A 24,393-nucleotide genomic window follows, 5' to 3' on the forward strand; every position below is an offset into this window, starting at 1 on the left:
TTGAGTGTGGGACTTTTTTTTTTTTTTTCACAAGAGAAGATCCTGAGCATCAAGGATGGCGTGCTCAAGCTCACCAATGACATTTCCTTTTTTTAGTTGTGTTGTGTTTAAAATGTGCATTTGGCACAGAAGCAAGGACACCCATCATTTTCCTGCTTGTGTGTAGGACTTTTTAGTGCTCCCTTTTTTTTTTTTTTTTTCACAGGAGAGTTTCAAATGTGCATTTGGCACAGAAGCAAGGGCATGCTCATCATTTTCTTCCTTGTGTGTGGTACTTTTTTTTTTTCACAAGAGAAGATCCTGAGCATCAAGGATGGCCTGCTCAAGCTCACATTTCCTTTTTTTTAGTTGTGTTGTGTTTAAAATGTGCATTTGGCGCAGAAGCAAGGGCACCCATCATTTTCTTCGTGTGCATTTCAAAGCAATAAGCAATTTTTATTTGTATGTATGCATGGGCTTGAAATATTTGCTGAAGCACTAACAGCTCTACTTGTGTGTAGGACTTTTTTGTTCTCAGATGTGTCCTCACTTCAGCAACCATAACACCCTTTTGTATGCAAAGTTTTTTATTATTCATCTTGTGTGCCTTGTTTTCAATTGACAAATGTTTTTGTTTATCTGAGTGCTGATGCAGAGAGCAATAGCATATTTCTTAATATTTTTTTTTGTGCAATATTGAAAATGAAAAAGGGAGTATTGTGGAAAAGGTTCATTTCTGCTTCAATTTGAGACATGGTAAACAAGCGAAATTCCAAAATGTTTAGAAGTTTGAATTAAATCATATCTTCCGGCGGCAGCAGGCTGAAAACCTCGGAATGCTACTAGTTATGGAATATCCACTCCTTAATTTGGTTGTATTTTTGGAGCAACATGTTGGCACATGCTCTGTTTGACCTGGAATCAAATACAGGAATGCACATTACTTTCTCAGTTATGCATGCAAGTCATGCAGCCAACAGTCATGTGAAGTAGTGAGTCGTTTAGAATGCTAAATGCTCAGTAAGGTGCCTAAGATATGTGCATGCGACCAGCCCTCTGGTGTCATCAGCGTTTTCACACACCAAAAATGCCTGTGATATTTTGTACCTGACTGTGTTCTTGAGGATGTTAGGCAAGTTAATGCTCTTGTTGTTTGTGCATTTGGGTGTGCATTTCAAAGCAATAAGCAATTTTTATTTGTATGTATGCATGGGCTTGAAATATTTGCTGAAGCACTTAACAGTTCTACTTACCCCCTACTTCGATTAGCTTCACCCTGAAGAGGCATTCTTTTGACCAATCCTAGAGGTGTGCTAAATGTAGCATCTTCATGCTTCAAAATGCTGGTGGGAAAAAGCAACAAATTAGGTCTGATTGGTCACGCTAAATTATGCTTTGTGAAGTGCTAGTGCTCACCTGCCTCTTTCCTGCTGTAAGGCCTGTAGCGCAGCACATATCTCTTGCCATGCATAGTGTACATCTTCGCTTTCAGTCATGCGACTGCAGACTGCAAATCTAAGAACAAACACACCCCTGAGCTTTGTTGGGGTCAGATGAATGGTCCTGCGTTTGTGTAGTGTCTGAAGCAAGTCTTCATTGTCTGCATTGGAGCCCTGTGAAAGAAGCATTGACTGTGGTCACCAAATACCTCTTTTGTTAAGGAAACACCAAAGTGCACTTGTCATTTTAAACTGTTTGTTGTGTGTTGCATCTTTTTTCTGTTCCATGCAAATAAAGCATGTGCAGTTTCGTGTGAAAAATGGTCTGAAAGTATCTATGCCTAATTTCATGACTAAGCAATGCAGCTAGGATGAAATATCTAGACGGACTAGTGTCGTGCTTATGAAACCTATCTGAGCACCTAGTAATGTTTGGCAAGAAATATAAAAAGGTCAGCAGAAACATCTTCATTCCTGTTGAGCATTTTTGTATGCCTTATTCACACATTGAATATTTCTGTTCTAAGCATGTTATGTGCATTTGTCAAAACTGGTGGCATTCTATGGGCATTAAGTAAAGTGTGCAGTGGCTCCCGGACACAAAATGCCCAAGCATAACATCACTAAAAGTACACATTTTGTTGGTGCCATTAGGTAAGCTTCATGGCACTGGACAGCATGAAATACCACAATGAGAAATAGAAAATTGGTAAATGTTGCTGGGTATACATTGTAAAAGCTTTTTCTTGCCTGTGTCATCTATGGCGTACATTTTCTGCCAAAAAGCCCCAGCACAGCTCAATTTATTATCAGGGCCAGTTTCGGTTTCGATCTCTCGGGGCACGAGCGCGCGATGACGTCAAAGATACGAGAACTAATGACTAACGAGAACATGGCCGGTCTCGAGGGAGAGCGCGCTTCTCTTTAAGGCCCGTCAATAAACTAAAAGTAGCGCCAACATGTGAAGTTTGCCTCCCACCTCCTCTCATTGGCCGAGCGCCGTCACGTGTGCGCGCTTTTTTTTTTTTTTTGCTGAGCGTGCAGCTTCCTCCTTTCACGCGGCACATATCGCCGTGTGTTCTGCTGCCACGCGGACTGCTGCTAAATTGTTCCCGCCGGCTAGTTAATTTTTTCAAGCATGTTGCGCACTTGGGCCGGCGGCTGATAGAAGCACGGTGGTGAAGGCGAGTTCAACCAAAGCAGACATCGCGTACGAATGGTGTCACACACTGACAGTTGAAAACGGAACCGTTTCAGCTCAAAATATTAAAAAAAAAAAACTACCACGCTCCTCATGTTTAACGGTAGCTTACAATTCAGTCCAACCTGCAAAGAAACCACACAGACTGCAGCTTCCGCAGCCTAGTTAAATTTTTTTCAAGCATGTTGCGCACTATTATCAACGGCTGACGGCCTCGAAGAGGTGAAGGCGAGTTAAACCGACGCCAAAATCACGGCCGCTCGATGGAAGCGCACTGGGTGCGGCCTGCTGCGTCGCGCCGCCGTCAATGGGCAAGCACGTCCTTGGGGAGTTTACAGTTGCGCCCGCTATTTCTGCTGAGGGCGCCACTGTTCAGGGACACGTCGCCGCCGAGGTCGCCGGCTCTGAGCGCGCGGTTTGCTTCCTTTCTGAGCGCGTTCGCCTCGCGTCTCCGTGGTAAACGAAAACTTTTTTGTGCGCGCATGTGCAAGCACGTTAACGTTGAGACTGGATGCGTTTGTTTTTTAAGGCGAAAGCCGTTCTAGGCCCATGAAACGAAAATCTATGCGCAGAAACTGTGCCTGTTATCTGTGCGCCGCATCCACAAAAGCGGACGTGCAAGGAGGGAGATCAAGAATGAAAATGATTGATGGTGATAGGTAATCAATAAAAGTTATAGACATTGATAGAGATAATGACTAATGCTAATAACTAATAATGGTTAATAATGAATAAAATGATTTGTAATGACCAGTATATCAAACTACGACATGTAATGACCGCAATTGATTAGAAATGAGTAAAAGTGCTTAGCAATGTGTGGTAATGACTATAATAGCTAGTCATGACTCATCATTACGGTTAATCACAACGAAATGACCAATATGTGAAACGACATGTAATGACCACTGCTGATTCTAAATGGGTGATAAGGGCTACAATGACTACGCAGGCAGACTCATCATGACTGAGAAACGACCAATATATCAAACGACGACTTGAAATGGCGAACTGTGACAAACGATGAGAGGCAAATGATAGGAGAAGGGTAGGCTTTCGCCGTCTTGCGCTTAAAGGCCCACTGTCCAACCTCCGGTCGAAAATATTTTCTTCCCCGGTGACTGTGAGACTTCGCCCCTGGAACGCAAGGCCGCAAAATGTTTTTGAAAAGAGTAACTAATAACGCAGTTACAGCCACCTCAATCACCCGATTCTATCCTGCCTCTCTCCTTCCGTTCCCTCGCAAAGGTTTTTCACTCTCCTGCCCGAGGTCGTCTAGCCTCCGCAATACAAATTCCCCTTCCTCCTCCGCGTTTGGCGGGAGGTGGGGCGTGGCTCTCCGCGAGCGCGAAAAAAAAAACGGTCGAGGGAGCGCGCGCCGCTGGATTCAGTCTGGCCGTGGCGAGGGAAAAGCGCGCTGCGAGCGGTAGACACCCATCCTTCTCCCGTCAGTCAGCTAGACGGACCAATGGACGTCGTTCCCGATACGTACGTCGTTATCGGGGCCCGTCGGGCCAGCGCAGAGAGCGGTGAAGCTGGCTTCTCAAAGGAGAGCATGAGGGAGCTTTGAATTGTATTTTCGATGCTTTGCGGCGCCGCGTGTGTCGCTGTAGAAATTTGCACAGACTATCTCCGGTACCTGATCGAAACACTGGGCTCCTTTTCTTAAAAGGGCCTTCCCTGGACAGTGGCCCTTTAAGAGACATCTAAAAGACCCTCTAATTTTATCTGCTGAGCTCGCTTCAGGCAAAGACAGCAGCGAGGAGTGGAAATGCACTTGCTTCCTCTGAAATGAAAGCGGCGCTGCGGTTAAAAAGTCCAGATGCGGAAGCATAATGCCCTATCAGCTGCCATTGAATTTGCTACAAGGGACAGCAGATTGGACTTGTTGGTGATTAATTGTAGGTTAACCATGCAAACAACGCGACGGGAACACAGGAGAAGAAGACGGCATAACCGCGCTAGTTGTGTCGTCTCTTTTCCTGTGTTCCCGTCACGTTGTTTAACCTATTTATTTACCAGGGAGCTGGCCAGTGAACTAGGATTTTTAACTATGTGTTGTGAAGCAGATGAACACGATGAGGTAGCACCAGAAGCTTTTCTCGCAGGTTATGTTGCGAGGACATATCAGAAATATCTACGAAGGTTTTTTTTTTTTTTTTTCTTTATGTAAGCATGCAATTTGTTCTATATTTTGCCGCGCTAGTCTGAGTGGCCTTGCAAGTAAAGGAGCCCGTGCATACGACATTTGTTTATACTGTTGAGACTGTTTGAGCCGATGCGATAAAATGTAAAGCCGCGTTCCACAGAAAATCCGGCGCCCGCTCTGTCGGCGGACAGTCGAAAAAAACCTCTCTGGTAAGAGGCACTTTAGTTGGTGATATCCAGACACCAAACCAGAGAGAGTCAATAAGATGTAAGGGTGAAATGGGAATTATTGAAAGCGGGACCCTTAGACCCCAAGTCAGGCACACTATACTCCTATAGGGCACGTTCGTACGGCTGCGGTAAAGAGGGGCTTTATAGTATAGCTATGTGTAGGGTGCTATTTCATATAATGCGGTGGCTTAAGGCTGCATTCTAATGATATGAGACAGAGGCAGCAATTACGGGATACGGTGAATAAGCAGGCAGCAAAGTGCGGGCACTCTAACGAGGCTCCTCAAGGAGACTTAAGAACCCCAAGTTTTGTTTACCACTACCAGGTTGTTGCTTAATTTATGCGATATTTGGTAATGGTTTTGAGGCGACATGTCAGTCGAGCAAGAGCCTGTTGCAGGAAATATAGTCAACTGGACCAGTTACAGGTTAATGAAAACCAAGGACAATGGAGGCTTGATGTACCCCGCAAAGGAAGTATAATCAAGCTTTGTCAGCTTACGAGCACCTTCATTAACAGGATGATGAAGTCTGAAGAGGCCCGGTGAAGTAGCAAGCTGTGTAAACTTTTGGTTTCATCGTTGTTTTCTCACTGTACACAGTACCTGCAGCTAATCTATGAAAACATTGATCGAGCCCATGCTAAGGCGCTATGCAAGATATCTTTAAGTTGGTGCCCCCACTGATAGCGAGCTGGGCTGGAAAAATCAACTCAACAGTGGAGCGATGTGTATGGCTGTGGCATAAACCTCTCTCAAGAAAGGTTTTCCGTCTGCGATTGGTAATTTTCTTCATTTTTTTGTGTGGCCATTAAATAAGCGTACTTGGCTGCTCGTTGAATCTCGGCTGCAGTTGCGCTCTGACGCGTGAACATTCTTGAGATCACAGCTAATAGTTTCACAACAGCAACACTCGATGCGCGTTCTTCTACTGAAAATTACGAACCAGCAAAATTGTATGCGTTTGCGAGCAGCCAATAAAAATATTATTAAAAACTTTCGGCGCATATACGTAGCACCTTGAGGCAGACCGGCTCTATCAAGCGCGCTTACTTTGTCCGGTCATGCAAAATGCGGGAAGCCATGACGGATAGCGTTCTGGCGTACAAAGTTTAAGGTCTCCAACTGAGTCGAAGATCCCAGGTTATAATCTAGATTTAACCTAATAAACATCTTCATATTTCCACCGTAAAATGTGTCGCAATGAGATAGAAAGGTTGGTTACATGTCGCGTTTTCACGGAGGTTGCTCATAGTAGGACATTTTTTTATTGGATAGCGCTGGCAGCTTAGAACAGGTTGACATCAATTTGTGTATAAAAGCTGTATGCAGGAATCAGTAAATGGTATGAAAATGACACACGGAATTCGCGACACAGTTAAGTGGTTATGCATTAGGCTACCATGGCAGCTGAACAGCTTCAAATTGTTCACAGCCGGGTGACATTTTGACGAACATTGGACGAATGTGACGAACAATTGGATCCGATGCAACATCATGGTAATGCGAGCTCTCCATACGAGTGGCCTTAAACCACCGTGACTTTAAGTTTTTCGGGGTACACTCCAGTGTACATCCTCGCCGAGCAAGCGCTAAGTGCTGACATGGTCACACTAGACATGACAGTATATACTAAGTCTTGCTGCCAAATTGTGTGAAGCGGAGCTCTTATATCCTTAAAATAAAGCGCTTCTACCACGCCGACGCCTCCCTCAAAGCGCAGCCAGGCGCAGCTCTCCGCGCGCGGCTGTCCCCGAACGGTGGCGCCGCGGCGGTGGCGAATGGAAGTAGGCGCCTCCCGCCGGTTTCGGGCGATGTAGCAGGCCGCACCTTGTGCGCTTCCATCGAGCGGCCGTGCCAAAATCGTGTACGTATGGTGACACACCATGACAGCTGAAAACGGTACCGTCTCAGCGCCAAATATTAAAAAAAATAACCGCTATCACCCTTCCCAAGTTTACCGGTAGCTCACGAGTCACAAGTCAGCCAAAGCTGCAAAGACACCACACAGATTGCAGCTCTTCTGCCGCCTAGTTAATTTGATCTGCAGCTGAAGTTGAAAATACATGGAAGACAACTGCTGCCACACTTCTCAAGTTTACCTGCAGCTCGCAATCCAGTCAACGCTGCAAAGAAACCATACACAGACTGTTTCAAAATTGTTCCTGTCCGCCGCCTAGTTACAAATTTTATAAAGCATGCCGCTGAGGCCGCTGAGTTTGGCCAAAGGTGGCGAACTACGGACACAAGGAGATGACGGCGAGTTGAACCAACGCCGAAACTATTCTGGTGGGAAATCCCTGTCAACATTTGGTAATTATGCTTCAGCAGTGAGTAATATTTTAACCTGAACACCTTGCGACAAAATGCAAGCTGAAATGCTCTGGTGTGACCCGGCGCCAGCGCTTTTACCGGCGCACGGCCGCCCCGATCGGCGCGCGCGCGGCGCTGATGAAGACGGCTGTGACCGGCGCCTGCTCCGGAGACCGCGCGCTCGCTAGTCGCGCACCCCGTAGGTGGAGCCACGGTCGAAATGCGAGAGGAGGAGCGGCGCCGCCGGAGGAGGAGAGAGAAGATGGCGCTACTTTTAGTTTATTACGGCTTCTCCAATGCACGGCCGGTCTCGAGGGAGAGCGGAGAGCGCGTTTCTCTCTTATCTTACGGCCTCTCCAATGGGGTCTGTTTCCACCGCCCGCCGTTCCTCGGTGGGGTCGCCACCGCCCCACTGCTGCTCCTCTGCTACAGCCGTTCACGCACAAGGGAAACGCGCGCTCGCTCTTCGCTCCGCCCGCATCGGTTGCAACCGGCAAGTCCTGGCATTTCGCCCCTTATGGCTTATAGGAAGAAGCCGTAATCAGCGTCTGATTTATCGTGTATGAGCAATAAAATAGTCAATAATGGGCGCGAGAGCGAGCGCGCCTTCGTCAGTGCTGTCGCGCACGGTCGAATGAAGTTTCGGGTGCACTTGCATCAACACTTTTTGCCCCTAAATTTTTCACAAAACTATATGCACTATTTTATTCAGCGTGCCTTTGAAAGCTGTAAGCAGGTACAGCGCGACCTGACGCTAGTGCATGACAAAGAGGCACTGACGAAAATTCATAGCACGTCTCAGATTCAGAGTAAGGAACAAAAATTTACGCATACAGTTAAAATTTCAGTTGTCTAGTGAAGTAGGCTGTTCTAGCTTCGTTTAAAACAAATCAGTAGGTTGAAAGACAGCAGATGTATACGTAGTCGCGACTGACGCACACGTAGACAGTCGTAGTCAGTTTAATACAGTGATAAAAAAACAACATTTAATCAAGGAAATGGGCATAAACAGATATGCATAATTGAAAAGAGCAACAAGCAATAAAAAAAAATGTCCTCTAAAGTTTACACATTGCACTCATTCATCAAAACGGTACATGCGGCTAGAAAATTAATGTCTCAAAATCTTTCTGGGCGGTTTGTGCACATAAGGAGCTGGCCTTTCGTTCCTGTCTGTCACTTTCTTAGCATAATTGACAAGAAGGATTCTGAGAAATTTCTCACATATTAAAGAAGCGGACCTTATAGCATGGCTATTGTCAATGCCTTCCGGGCAAATCAGCAAAGGTGAGTTCTCAAGTGCTGGCTGGATTAAGATTTGAAGGACTTCAAGGACATTTGTGTGCGGTAGGTGCACGACAGCTTTTTCAAAAAAAAAAAAAAAGACACAACCTTGTCCAAGAGGGCTACAAACTCTGGTTTTGGATAATGCAGTCCGCTAGAATCTTCTCCTCGCAGAATAGTGTACATGGGGCTGCTTCTTTCGCTGGTTTCAAGAAAGATAGCACAAGCGTCACACCCGAAGTCACTGATTAGCTTCACAATGTATCCAGCGACGTAAGCTAAGCCAGAATACGTGACAGGGGTAATGGGATGACAGGAGATACCATCACTTCTTTCAGTTCCTCGGTTACTGATAGCGGCAGAGCTGAAATGATTTTGTCGGTGTCGACACTAGGTGCCTAGGCGCGCAATACAGCGCGACATACAACTCCTATAGTCACCTCTGAATAAATAGCACAAAGAAAAGCTTTTATATCCATTATTGAGGAGTATCCCTTGAGTAACAGTGGCGAATGTGCAATAAGCAATCCATTTTACCAAATTAATGGGGCAGCGATTGCTCTCTAAGGCAGGCAATACTGCACAGATAGTTGGAACTATTAGTTCAAAAACATACTAGAAAAAGAAAGAAAATATTGCTAGATATTAGTGCTTGAAACAGATTTCCTGTTTTTTCATGAAATAATCATATCATGTAAACATTTCATTAAAACAACGTTTATTTGCAAAATTAAAATAATGTTTATAATACAACATAAAACATTTGCTGGTCTATAATTTATAGCAAAATTGATAACAAAACTTAAAAGCGTTTACTCTGACGTTATACTAATACTTTGTCATGTAAGCATTGTGCAACTTACATTACATTTTTATAAAATTATTTTCATCTTCGGTGTTACCTCGATGGTTTCTCATCTAGCGCTGAAAGATGGTTTTGCCATTGTTGCTGTTATGTTTGCCTTGAAGAAGCTTTGATGTGATCATGCTCATTCATTTTTTTTTATTCATCTTCTTGTACGGGCTTGGGAAAAAATTCAGATTAAAATGAACAAAAGTAGATACCATGCCGCAATACATGTCATATGCTTGTCGAACGTTTGCTGAGCGACAGTGTTTTTTAATATAAAGACTCCATTCACGTGTGTAGCACGTTGACAGGATGCCGCTGCAGCATCTACCTTCTGTAATCTTTCATTTAGGGGCTGCACTCACCACGAAACCAGTGGGCGACAGCGCGATGCCAGGCAAAAGCCACCCGCCGCCACTGAAGCAGATGCGGAGCGAACAGTGAGCAGGTCGCGCCCCTTGCGGCGGCGGAGAGCGTGACTCAAGGAGAAAAATTCCCATAGTTCACGCGGCGATTGAGAAGGCCGTAAGAAAGAGCGCGCGCTCTCTCCCTCGAGACCGGCCGTGCTCCAATGAGGTCTGTTTCCACCGCCCGCCGCGCCTCGATGGGGTCGCCACCGCCCCACTGCTGCACCCCCGCTACAGCCGTTCACGCGCAAGGGAAACGCGCGCTCGCTCTTAGGCAGGTCCTGCCATTTCGCCCCTTATGGTTTATACAAAGGCCGTAATCAGCATCGAACATTTATCGTGCACGAAGAATAAAATACAGCCAACAATCCGCTCACGCGCGCGCGCGCCATCGTCAGTGCAGCCGTGCACAGTCAAATGAAGCTTCGGGCACACTTAAAAATTTTTTGCCCCCAAGTTTTGTTCAAAAATGAATTTACCAGGCTTTTCAATGTGCCTTTGAATGTTGTAAGCAGGTGTAGCGCGACTTGACGTGAGTGCATGGTCAACTGTCAACCGCTACCGTTTTCGTTTAGATCAATACAGGCACCGGCGAAAATTCATGATGCTTCTCAGGTTCAGAGTAAAGAACAAAAATTTACTAATATAGTCAAAATTTAACTTGTCTAGTGGAGTGGGCTATTCTAGCTTCGTTCAAAGATAGAAGATGTATATGTAGTTTCGCGACTACTTTTAATCAAGGAAATGGGCAGAAACAGCTAAGCAGAATTGAAAAGAGCGGCAAACAATAAAAAAAAAAATTCCCCTTCAAAGTTACACATTGCATCAAAATGCGACCTGCGTCTAGAAAATTCAGTCTCAAAATCTTCCTGTATGGCTTGGGCACATAAGGAGTTGGCCTCTCGTTCTTCTCTGTCGATTGAGAAGACGAATTCTGAGAAATTTTTCAAATATCAAAGAAGTGAACCTAATAACATGGCTGTAGTTAATACCTTTCGGGAAACTCAGTGCTGGATTCTGAAGTGCTGATTGAATCAGGATCTTAAGTACTTCGAGAACATTTGTGTGTAGTAGGTGTACGGCAGCTTTTTTTTTTTTTTTTTTTTTTAAATAAGCTTGTCCAATAGGGCAACAAGCTCTGGTTTCGGATAATGCAGTCCACTAGAATATTGCCCTCGTAGAAGAGTGTACTAGTACCCCCAAAATAAAACGGACCAGACATACCACCAAAATTTCATTTCGCGGCGCGCCCTGCAAGCGGATGCGCATGTTTATGGTATATGGCTATGGATGCGTGTGGGTCACCCGGATGTTCAGCTTAACGCCCTTGGTGTTAGCCTTCAGCAGCCGGGACGAAGGAGACCGCTTTTTCCCCAAACTCGCGTTCCGCTTTATTTTGTGGGCACTAGTACATGGGGCTGCTGCTTTCGCTAGTTTCAAGAATAGCGCAAACGTCACACCCGAAGTTGACTGACTTAACAATATATCAAGCGACGTAAGGTAAACCGAAATATGTGACAGTGGGTACTGGGATGACAGGAGATGCCATCACTTCCTTCAGTCCCTCGGTTAGTGATTGCGGCACAGCAGAAATGATTTTTTTTTTTTTTGGCATCGACGCAAGGTGCCTTGATTTTACTCTCAGATAAAACTGCAGTCAAGTGCCGCTAGCTGTTACGGCCCTCGCATCCAGAATGTCGTTCCCTTCCGCACATTAGCCTTACTTTCCCGAAGAGAGCCTCAATGGGTCGCTATATAGGGCTTGAAATGTGCCTTCAGTGAGAGTGTCCTTCTTTAACGTTTTCGAAGTTTCTTGCATGCTTTCGATATAGCAGGTGAATTCATTTGTAAGGTACGGCATTCACCTGCGTCATTTATTGGCCTCTTTTTACCACTTCCAGCACATGTGGTGTCATGAATATCAAACCATTTTTTATTGTTTTCATGAGCTTAATACCATGTAAAAATTTCATTAAAACATTTATATGCAAAATTAATGTTTATAATACAACACATTTGCTAATATATGAATTAAATTACATTTAAAACTCAACCCTACAACGTTTACTTTGTTACACTAATATTTTATATCATATGCAGGCAATTTACAATTTATATTACATTATAATGAAAACATTTTCATCTTCGATGCTATGAATGGTTTCGCATCTGCGCTGACTGTTTTGCTGTTGCAGACGAGATGCTGTCATGTTAGCCTTGAAGAAGCTTCGATGTGATCACTGTTCATTGAGTTTTTTTTTTTTTTTTGTTCCTGTTCTTGTACAGGCTTGGGAAAAATTCGTATTAAAATGGACAAAAGTGTCTACCTTGCTGCATTGTATGTCATACGCTTGTCGAATGTTTATCTGAGCGACAGTGTTTTTTTATATAAAGACTCCGTTCACGTGTGCAGTACGTTGACGACATGCCGCTGCAGCATCTACCTTCTGTGTTCTTTCATTTCGGGGCTGTACTCGCCACAGAATCCGCGAGGGACAGCGCGAAACCAGGCAAAAGCCACCCGCCGCCGCTGAAGCAGACGCGGAGCGAACAGTGAGCAGGTCACACCCCTTGCGGCGGCGGAGAGCGTAACTCAAGGAGAAACGTTCCCATTGTTCCCACGGCAATTGAGAAGGCCGTAAGAAAGAGTGCGCGCTCTCCCTCGAGACCGGCGGTGGCGAGAACTAGAGACTACAGTGTTCTAGAAAGCCTTCTAGAACACTGTACTAGAGGACGGGAGAATGTTTTTGCAGATTGACGATGCGCAATCACGTGACACATAGATGACGTAGCCTACACGTCACGTACGCGTATTTCGCGCAGTCTTTCTTTTTTCTTTCCTTGTAAGAGGAAGCGCATGCGGCAGAATATATATATATATATATATATATATATATATATATATATATATATATATATATATATATATATATATATATATATATATATATATATATATATATATATATATATATATATATATATGAAGGGGAAAATGAGGGTTCTCGTTATAATAAATGAAGGAGAGAAGCCAACAGTCGGCGACTGTTGGCCTCGCCGACTGTTGGCTTCTTTCCTTCATGTATTATAACGAGCACCCTCATTTTCCCCTTCATATATCTGCTTGTAGCTTACGGGGGTCTCGGTTCTGGCAGTCTTGAAGCCATAGGTAGCGTAAGAGGGCTCTAGCACAGCTTTCGCCCTCGCTCTTGATCACGTTCTACGTGACGCTGGCGGTAACACAGGACGTTCTACGTCCGCCGCTATGGTTGAGGGTGGCGCTAGTGAACACTCTCAAGGTTCGTATACAGACAACATTAATACCCAAGAAAGTAGCAGGGGGGACAGCGGCCGATGTAGCTCAGGTGGAAGAGCGCCGGGCGCGATATTCGGAGGTCGTGGGTTCGGTCCCCACCGTCGGCACGTTGTTTTTTCTTCTACTTTGTGTTTATCTTTCCCCTAAGCAGACTACATTACTAATTTCTGTGATTATCCCAGTAGAAATTAAAAAAAGACATAAAATACAATCCCCAATGCTTTCCTTGGCCTCGCCGACTGTTGGCTTCTTTCCTTTATATATATATATATATATATATATATATATATATATATATATATATATATATATATATATATCCTATTCTTATTGGCGGAGATTTCAACGCACATCACGCGGCCTGGAGCTCATCTCAGCCTAACCAACGTGGTAAACACCTATATGACGCCCTTGATCAAACTCTTCTTACCCTGTGCAACGAACCTAACGTGCCGACCCGTATCGGTCTCCATCCCTCTCTAGCAGACACTACACTGGACCTTACATTCTCATCACCGCGTCTTCTTCGGCGCTGGGAAGTCCTTTCTAATTCTTGGGGTAGTGATCACTTGCCCATCTTGCTCACTCTCAATCGTAAATGTCTTCGCGTTCGGACAACACGTTCGTTTTTCAACTGGGACAAGTTTCGTGCTAATACTACGACCCCCTTCTCGGATATTGACTCCTTCCTGTCTGTACTCCGGGATGCCCGCACTCAAGCTCTCGAATATATCCCCTGTGACGATTCCACAGTTGGCATGGATGCTCACCTGGCTAACCTTTGGCGTCGCGCAGATCACCTCACGCAACGTTTTCGGGCACGCGGAAAACGTCACAAAGATCTCGTGCTTCTTCGACGACAATTCAAGCTTATCCGGGCATACCAGCTTCACCTGCAAAGTGAGGCTTGGCACTCTACATGCGACCGTCTTGGACAAGTACCGGGCCTATCACAACTTTGGCGCATCTTTCGTGGCCTAAATGGCAAGGCACGCGGGGCACCACCTCTCGCCGATCTCCTTCTCAATGGCAACCCGGCTGATGTTGAAGATGAAGTTATACACACCTTTTTCCCACACGCCAGCCTAACGCCTCCACCAGCAGTTTCCATTTTCCCAGTCGGAAACCCTGATCCAGACCTGGATCGCCCATTCTCAAAGGGAGAACTGCAAGCAGCCCTCGGAAGAGGCCGAGCTCGCGCCACACCCGGGCATGACCGAGTTAGTTGGCAGGAGCTTCGCAATCTCGACTCGGCAGCCCAGGATGCCCTTCTCGACATCATTAATTCTTACTGGGAGACCGGAACGGTACCGGATAACCTCAAGCTTTCTCTTATTCTTCCTATCCCTAAACCTGGCAAAAACCCTCGACTTCCTAGTAATTTGCGTCCAATTGCACTGACTTCACATCTCTGCAAACTCATCGAGCGCCTGCTGCATACCCGGATTAGTCACTACATTGAATACGTCAGTCCTGGATTTTATCCAGCTCAAGCCGGCTTCCGCCCTAACCTTGGAACGCATGACTGCCTTTGGCTTTTGTGAAGAGTTCTGAATAGAGCTCATCGTAAAACGCTACCTGACTATCTCCTGGCTGTCGATATACACAAAGCTTTTGACAATGTTCGCCATGAGGTTATCCTGGAGGAACTCGCCAAACGCTTTCCTAGTAATCGTGCCCAAATCTGGATCCGCAATTTTTTGACATCTAGACCCATTCAGCTACATGGCAAAGCTCCGGGATGGGTGCCCAAAACCTATTACTTGGATAGGGGTGTACCTCAGGGCTCGATTCTCGGACCCATATTGTTCAACTTGGCCATGACACGCGTCGCCGAGAATCTGGAAATCAGCACAAGCGCAAGATTCGCTATATATGCCGATGATATTACCGTCTGGACTGAGGCAGCGGATTACGTAGACAAATATTCTATGGAGACTGAACTTCAGGCGGCCCTTCTTTGTCTTGAAGATACACTAACCAAAATTGGCCTCGAACTCGCACCACATAAAACAGAATTGATTAGTATCGATGGAAAACATAAAACCAACCCCAGTATGCAGATCCATCTTCACATCGGAGGCAACACCATCACCTCCTCAAATGGGCAAATCCGCATTCTTGGCCTGCCCATATCAAACTGCAACAGCCCCCAGAAATGGGTTCATCAGTTACAACGCCTTTGGCCAGCACTGCTACATACTATTCGTCGCCTGTCCAACCGGCACGGCGGTGCGCGGCAGCATGCCTGCCGTGCGATGGCCAGAGCAGCGGCGGTCGGAAAAATCCTCTATGGCACACCGGTCCTCCAACTGTCGAAGAATGACTTCGCTAAGGTCGAACGCCTTCATCGCGCAACACTACGCACTATTACCGGTCTACCTAAGCACACTCCTATAGCCGAACTTGAGCGTTTGGCAGCTCTTCCACCTCTCACTACCATCGTTACCGAGTCACAGACGCGCCATCGAATACGTCTAGAGAACACTGTCCAGGGGCGTCGCCTGCTGGCCTGGGATGAACAGCGTAACGACAAAACACCAGCCCTATATGCATCACTTCCCCCTTGGGAGATGCCAGTAGTCACACGCGTCCATCGCCGACCTATAAACCGCGATTTTGTCATTCCCCGGGAGCTCCTAGCTGCCCATCACCGACAAGAGCGAATCCCCGATACGACTGACATATACACCGACGCATCCATTACAAGCGAATTCGCATCTATGGCCTGGGTATGCGATGACAACCCTTCCCTTTCAGGCGCTTATGCCTGCCATCTACCTCAGGGTACCCCTCTTCACGCTGAACTCCTCGCGATTTGGGGAGCCTTGTCAGGAGTGCCTTGCACCGGAACTGGGTCACTACGTATTCTTACTGATTCCTTTGAAGCTTACAAGGAAATCGCTACTCCGGGTTCACAAGATGCAACAGCTACGGCTATACCACCAACTCGCGACCAGAACTGTCGCTATTCACTGGACCCCAGGTCACTCGGACGAATCAGGGGGCAATGCGGCGGCACACGCCGCGGCTGCCTTGGCAGGTGGGATGTCCACATTTACTCCCCCACCCCTCTTGCTTCATCCTTATTCGACCTTGGGCGGGCAACTCACCCCTTCTCTTGCCCTTATGCACTATACTCGGACCAGTCTTCGTAGCCTCAGTCAGCATCGCATGCAGGTGGCCACACCAGACCCACCTTTTACGAGAAGAACCCACCTCACCCGAAGTCAAGAAGTCTTTTTGAATAAGCTCATCGCCCATGCGGCTTACACGCCACGTATTATGGCCCGCTGGCGTCAGTATAAGGAGAAAATGATTACGTGCCCCCACTGTACGACTCTAACCTGCGGCGGCATATCTCATTTACTTTGGGAATGCCCTGCTTTTTCTACTGGACGCCCCGAGATCGAACCCTACCGCCCGAACTACCGTTCCCTTCTAGAAACTGATGCAAACACACAGATGATATTTGCCAAGTATGGCTCGCTTAGTGGCCTGGTTAGAGCAATGTGATTCGAGTGACGACCTAATCCATGAAGATTATGTCTACTCCCCTTTATCCCCATCCATGGCCATGAGCCTTCCAATTCAATAAAGGACATTCAATCAATCAATATATATATATACATAGGGATGGGGTTGAAGCTCCGGTAGGGCATAAACTTAAAGGATGTGACACACGGTGGAAAAAACAACATTTTAATCCGACGTTTCGGCCGGGGTCCAGCCTTTGTCAAGGAATGTGTTTCCACGGTGTGTCGCGTCCTTTAAGTTTATATATATATATATATATATATATATATATATATATATATATATATATATATATATATATAAACTTTGAAACCACGCTGTCTACATTGGCTAGCCTGCCCGCACCTAAAGCAGGGGCTTTACCCGCCCCTCCTTTCAACCTCTCCACACTAATAGGAAAAAAAAATACGGAAGAAAGCGTGCGTGCTCGATGCTCTCCCTCCGCCAGCTCGAAGCCGCGCTCCGACGGCCAAGCGCTTTGCCCACTGCCCCAGTAGAATAATAATAATAAAAAATAAAAAAAAAAAACCGGCGATTGGACACGCTGAAGTGACGTAGTAGCCCCACGTCACTTTTGTGTCACGGGATTGCGCGTTCACAATCAGGGGGTTTACATGAGACCGACGAAGTCGGGTCGGGGAGGCCTGTCGGGCTGAAGACCGGCTATCAGGCTGGGGGGGGGGGGGGGGGGGGGTCGAGCTAAACGACCGTCGGGTCGGGTCCCGGCAGCCCGACTGCAGGGGGTGGGTTGCCTCTGCCTACCCGATGGGCGAGGGGCATGTATACGCTGACGCGTCGGGCAGGCGCCTCCTCTCTTGCCTCCTTGCTGGTCGGGGACGGGACCGTGAGCTGTTCGTCTAAGCATTCCTCCTCTTCCTCCTCTGCCGCCTGCGCCTGGTTCACTTCGACGCACGGTGTAGCAGCGATCTTTGCCTGACTAAAACCCCTTGATACTTTGAAAGTTGAACTTTGCCAACGATTGAACTTTGCCGCCGCCGCGCTACCTCCTCGCCTCCTCCTCGCCCCTTGCGCGCTCCTTCGCTGAAGGCCGGCTCTCCGCCCGATTTCCTGAGCGACGATTGGTCTTCCTGCCGTTGCCCTTGGAAACCAACGCGCGTCCGGCGTTTTCCTTGTGTTTTCCTTTTTCCTTCGCGCCATTTTTCTCCTAGTCTCGGCGAGCGAATATTGCGCGCTATACTTTTATTCCAGCGTGCAAGCTCTATGCCGTGCTGTTGCGCGTACAACTGCAGCAAGCGGCCTGATGATGGTTATGCGGTACTCATGATACCTCAAGGCAAGCGTGACGGCTTGTGCACGAGTCAATGGATTCACAAGATTAGTCTAAAGAAGTTTATTCGTAGAAAGAACAGAGTTGTTTGGGACGTAAGGTGCCTTTCTCATTCCCCGTAATAACGCGTCACCTGACGCTGCGTTTTTTATTCCTGCTTGCTCCTCAATATTTTTGCGGCGGCAACATGTTCATTTTATAAAAATAAGGTTGTCCTCTGCAGCATGTTGAATATTCTGCGAGGCTCCAAGGCTCCATCCTTTAACACGCTGTCGACTTCTGTGCAGTCAGAAATAGGGCACTATAATCTGCCTTTTGCTGTCAGAGATAACATGGAAACTTACAGTCTCACGATTGCATTTGTCGCAATTATGCTAGGATCCCTGACCTCCTTCACTAAAAATCAAAATTCGGGCTTGTAGAGGATCTAGTCTTTCCAGCTCGTACTTGTAGTGTCCGTCGGTTACTCGGGATCAATGAATGCTGGCCCTGACAAAACTCTTTGGCAAGTAAACCCGAGGTATTGCGGGTAATCTGCACTAGTTAGGTCGTACGGCATTTTTTTTTTTTCAATGCTTGAATGTGTCTTGCCATGCTTCGACGCACGCGTGGGTTAAAAAGTATGCGTTCGTTTTATCAGGGATACGGCCAATGTACAGGAGGTGTTCACATGATCACACACGCTTCACTTTGACCATGACTACTAGGCGTTGGCAGGTTACCTTCGCTTTGAAAGCTGGAGCTCTAAAACCGCGATTCCGCGTATTCATTTACTGCGAGAAAAGTTTTCCCATCGATGTCAAATCAGCCGGAATCATTGCATCAATTTTCTGTATTTACGAAATTTAAACAATCAATAATGATTATAGTTATGATGCAAAAAATAGGGGAACATTTTGCGAGCAACAATTCTTAGCACTGTAACATATTACTCATTTCAATTGTATGCAAGAATTTTTTTTTCACCTTGCCTGAGTGATCAACTCATCGCTCTCTATGTTCTAGCTACATTTCACTGAAGACCAGTTTGAGTCGCCAATATTACACGAACTCGAAAAAAAAAACTGAGGCTCAACGCAGTTCCATCAATTTTCTCTCACCGACCTGTCCTGAAGTGAAGGAAGCTTCCTCGACAGATACATGAACCTCGCGCTGATAGTAGTCAGTTATTTCAGTGGCTTGCTCTTTTCCCACCTCCATTTATGAGAAAACAAGAAAGTATAAGAATTAAAAGTCAATGTATAGTTGTCTCGTCAGATATTTGAGATAATAGAGATATGACTGACAATGTAAGTCAATAAAATGGAAGTATATCAATGGGTCATGGGACGGCATCAGATTAAATAGTGATGATTATGAATAGTGATAGGTAATGATGGTGGTTGTTACGGATAATAATAGTAAATGATAGTAATAGGCCTGGATAGTGAGGTGATAGTGTTCGTTGCGGATAGTGACAGTTACGATAGGTCACTGGCATTAGTAGATATAGTGATAGATAGGATAGCGATAGTTAATGAATTGGCAGTTATATGCTTTCTCATTTCCGCACGTTGAAGACCTATGTGCACACTGTAATTTTTTTATTTGATTGTTGCGTTCAATGAAATCACGCTCTTTTACATAGCGCATGAGGCCGCAGTATGCTTGCCCCAGAACTCCAGTATGTCGGCAATAGAGCCCACCACTTCTCCCAGTGTACCCTGCTGTCTTTTAACCACACGCGAAGTCAGTGAGTGGCCGCGTACTCATAAAATTATTTAATTCCTACATCAGCATCATATCAAGACTGCCGTGGCAAACCTGTTCCTTACCTCGAAGCGGCAATTAGGAACAGCTCAAAATTTGGTTTTATACAAAATTAACTAATTAACGCAGATTATCGCGGACCGCTAACTAGCACAGTGCCATTACACTTGGCCTAAGCTTTCCAACGGTATACGGTTCGATGTTGCAGCTAAAATTTAGATTTTAATTGCAATTTACTAAATATCAATTAATTTGACCCAGTAATTGATCAAAATACATGTATAATCACCCAATAATCAAATCTCATGGTTAATCACGTGACATATACTATGCTTAGAGAGATAGCTTGACAGTAGCGAAATAGACTAAATCCTGCTTTGACCTTCTCTGATCTTGAAGTTCAAAGCACCAGCCTGGATCGTTTTCCGAAGTTCTACCGCGGTGAAAGATTTCACGCTCTAAAAAAACACAGACAGAGGCAGTACTAGATTAGGTGCACAAAGTAAAACCTTACCATGTGACTTAAAAAGTGTCTGCAGTACAGAACTCGCCCGAAAGCTTTGTTTATCAGTATTCCCCATTCAAACAGTTCAAAGAAGAAACCAATCAAATCATGAACTTTACTTTCGGCATTCACAATGCTTTTCTCGCAATTTTTCAAAACTTTGTGCACTCCTGGAGCGCAGAACTGGCCCAAAAGCTCGCGCTTCACTCACTGCTGCGGCCGGCCGGCGGGTGAGAAGGAGAAAAAGCGTGTCGTGCGCAGCGCTTGCCGCCGCCCGCGAGGAGAATCGAGGAGGAAAGCGCGGCGCGGAGGAGAGTGTCACCACTTTAAAAGTAGCGCCAACATGTGAAGTTTGCCGCCCGCCTCCTCTCCGGCGCTCTCCTCCTTCGTTCGACCCTCTCATTGGCCGAGCGCCGTCACGTGCTCGCGCGCGATTTTTTTTTTTTTTTTGCTGGGTGTGCAGCTTCCTCCTTTCCAGCGGTGCGGGCGGTGCGCGCGCGGCACATATCGCCGTGTGTTCTGCTGCCACGCGGACTGCTGCTAAATTGTTCCCGCCGGCTAGTTAATTTTTTCAAGCATGTTGCGCACTTTGGCCGGCGGCTGATAGAAGCACGGTGATGAAGGCGAGTTCAACCAACGCAGACATCGCGTACGAATGGTGTCACATACTGACAGTTGAAAACGGAACCGTTTCAGCGCAAAATATAAAAAAAAACTGCTACCACGGTTAAGTTTAACGGTAGCTTACAATTCAGTCCAACCTGCATAGAAACCACACAGACTGCAGCTTCCGCAGCCTAGTTAAATTTTTTCCAAGCATGTTGCGCACTTTTATCAACGGCTGACGGCCTCAAGGAAGTGAAGGTGAGTTAAACCGACTTCATAATCGTGTACGTATGTCGTATGGTGACACACCATGACAGCTGAAAACGGTACCGTCAGCGCCAAATATTAAAAAAAAATAACTGCTATCATCCTTCCCAAGTTTACCGGTAGCGCACAAGTCAGCCAAAGCTGCAAAGACACCACACAGATTGCAGCTTCCGCCACCTAGTTAATTCTGATCTGCAGCTGAAGTTGAAAATACATGGAAGACAACTGCTGCCACACTTCTCAAGTTTATCGGCAGCTCGCAATCCAGTCAACGCTGCAAAGAAACTATACACAGACTGTTGAAAAATTGTTCCTGTCCGCCGCCTAGTTACAAATTTTTTAAAACATGCCGCTGAGTTTGGCCAATGGTGACGAGCTACGGACACACGGAGATGACGGCGAGTTGAACCAACGTCGAAATCGCGTACATATGTGGTGTAAGACACTCACAGCTGAAACTATTCTGGAGGAAAATTCTTGTCAACATTCGGTAATTGTGCTTCAGCAGTGAGTAATATTTTAACCTGAACACAAAGCGACAAAATGCAAGCTGAAATTCTCTGGTGAGACCCGGCGCCAGCGCTTTTACCGTCGCACGGACGCCTAGATCGGCGCGCGCGCGGCCGGCTGTGACCGGCGCCTGCTCCGGAGAGCGCGGCTTTAGAGAGCGCGCGCTAGTCGCGCACCCCGTAGGTGGAGCCAGGGTCGAAATGCGAGAGGAGGAGCGGCGCCGCCGGAGGAGGAGAGAGATGGCGCTAGTTTTAGTTTATTGAGGGGTTTTATGCCCGAAAGAATCGAGCTCATGTAAACTCGACAACCGGCTCCCCCCTACCCGATCCGCTTGCGTCGGGCTCATGTATACAAGGCTAATGTGCAAAAATACCCTCCCAACGAGGGAGCCACACGATCGCCTCCTACTGGCAAGATTGGTGATGGCGTAAACATACAATCTGATGACGCATTCGGGCTGCGTTTGTCGTTTGCCTGCGGTCGCATGTGCAAGAAAATATCATCGTCGAGCAGCGCTTCAGCGTAGCATAATTAGTACTGCGACATTGTTTCACCCGATAGCGCGGACGTTACTGACATTGCCGAGCATTTTGATTCCGACCTGCTCGCCTGCAACTCAAGCGACGAAGCAGGAATCGGCAGCAGCCACGAAATCTTGGTGGGTCATTCTTTGTCATTTCGGTAACCGGTTGACCAGCGCTGTGAGCCAAGCTGACGTCCTAAAAGCTCACGCCTACTCAAGCGCTGATTGGTCCCGACGCGGCAGGCCTGCGTGCCGCCGTCGAAGCATGTGGCGCCATTTGGCTCAGTCAAGGTAATCTGGGGGCGTAAAGCCATGGCCTCCGTGATCACCTCCGCGCACACGCGCGACGCGAGAGGAGATCTCGGAGGCCATGGTAAAGCCATGGCCGCCGCGATCAGCTTCCAAGTGTCCCAAGTCATAGCGGCCTCATTCATAGCCTCCGCTATCGGTAATCTAGCTATCGCGGATCGTTCTTCATTCGCTTACATAACTATTTGTACAAAGGAATATCAATCACGATTAAGTTGCGAGGATTGTTCGGCCAATACTGAGGTCTTGGTAGAGTAATTACAGCGATACAAACTTTTTTTTCCTACAGCTGCTGCCAGGTGCGACGTACCTGACGTCTGCTAGCTCCGCTGCTGTAGGCGTCGTTCAAAGCAAGAAAATATTTTACGAGATGAGTCCACTAGTAAAGCGGCGATAAAGTCCGACGTTTATAGCAGCGTTAGCCCTTTCCGAAGCGCCGTTCGCTGGCGCTTAGATGTGAAACCACCTAGGGCTAGCGACGTCTAGGGTAGGCGGGCAGCGGCGCAGTTCGTTCCCGGCGCGCCATCGAGAGGCACCATTGCTGAAAGCCCTGAACTTGTGCAGGCATGTATACTGTTGGGGCCCGAGTATAGACCAACACCGTGTTTACAAACAAAGGGTAGGCGCTCGCGGCGCCGCAGCCGACTGGGGGTGAAAAATAGGGTTAGCGTCCATATGAATACATGGAATTGAAATACTCCAAAGCAGTTTTCTAATTTCACGGGGCACCTGTGATGTCGTTACTCGGTACAAAGCAACTATGAACATCCTAGAACAGATCGTCAAATTATGAAATCTCATTAGTGAGGCAAAGTATTTTTAAAACACCGCGAAACATGTTGGGGTGCGAGTTGGGAGGGCGACCCGTAGAAATACATGTAAACACGACTTACCGGAGCATTTCTCTCATTTCGCAGAATATCAGAAGTAGTGGCCGGTCGTTAAACGTTGACCAGCGCTTTGAAGAAGTATGTGATAAAGTATGGTGCGTCATTACGGAGGCCAGTCTACTTATAAAACTCCCCGAATAACCTGTGTTATGAATCCAGACACCGCCAAAAGGCAAGCTGGGTGTAGCGAATCGCGCAGTTTCGCTTACAGTCTGATATGCTGCCGCATAGGGTAAATAAGCTTGATAATACTGTCGCTCCAGTGATACGTCCTAGACAGAATTACATTTAAAAAGCAGTTGTCAAACGCCATACGACAATATGAACCGAACGAGATTCGCGCATTGCAGCAGACGACAGCGTAGCTGGCTATACCCACCGCGGCCGCCTCCAGCTCCGGAGCGTACGCTAGCGACAGCGGGTGGTGCATGGTCGTCTTCAACTGTGCGCGGTCAGTTTATCGTGCTGTGAGCGGTCCCGCAAGTCGACAGACTTGCATTACGTGCAAGAGAATGTAGTGTGTCATGCCACATGACGTTGGGGCGTCGTACAAGACGTTCACCAAAAAATGAGAAGGGTTCAACGCTGTTGAACCGAGCAAAATGTTGTGGTAAGTTGTGTTTACATGTATTTCTATGGGCGCCCTCTCAACTTGCGCCCCGATCCGGTTCGCGGTGTTTTAAAAATACTTCGCCTAGGTAATGAGATTTCACACTTCCATGATCTATTCCAGGGCGTTCATGGTTGCTCTGTACCGAATAACGACATCACAGATCACCCGTGAAATTAGAAAACTGCTTTGGAATATTTTTTTTTAAGTCGATATTTATTGCCTCAGGGCATCAGTACGGTATGAGATGAAGTATGAATAAATTATTAAATGAATGGAAAAAGGTTGGCTGATTTTATGAAGTCCAGAAGTGAGCGTTGATGAGGTCCCTGCGTCCAAGTGACGTATGAGGCAGGATTGGTTGTTGAAAGGCCAGCTATGCTCAGGTGCCGGATTCGTGTTGGCTTGAGTGCTGGGCAGTCCCACAGCAAG

The 24,393-nt window shown here is 46.7% G+C and overlaps 1 protein-coding gene across 1 annotated transcript in view; it reads right to left on the bottom strand.

Annotated features, from left to right (window-relative positions):
- Nucleotides 1-821: 821 nt before the first annotated feature.
- LOC146202866 (aromatic-L-amino-acid decarboxylase-like) overlaps nt 822-24,393 on the bottom strand; it is a 93,350-nt gene continuing 69,778 nt past the window's right edge. Inside the window, exons 12-14 of the mRNA XM_084588397.1 lie at nt 1,396-1,592; nt 1,233-1,322; nt 822-894 (exon numbers count right to left, since the gene is read on the bottom strand). Coding sequence (XP_084444523.1) covers nt 822-894; nt 1,233-1,322; nt 1,396-1,592 — 360 coding nt within the window. The remainder of the gene's footprint in view (nt 895-1,232; nt 1,323-1,395; nt 1,593-24,393) is intronic.

The sequence above is a fragment of the Amblyomma maculatum genome, chromosome 1 (genome assembly GCF_055883805.1).
Source record: "Amblyomma maculatum isolate TAMU_Amacu chromosome 1, ASM5588380v1, whole genome shotgun sequence".
Lineage (NCBI taxonomy): Eukaryota > Metazoa > Arthropoda > Arachnida > Ixodida > Ixodidae > Amblyomma > Amblyomma maculatum.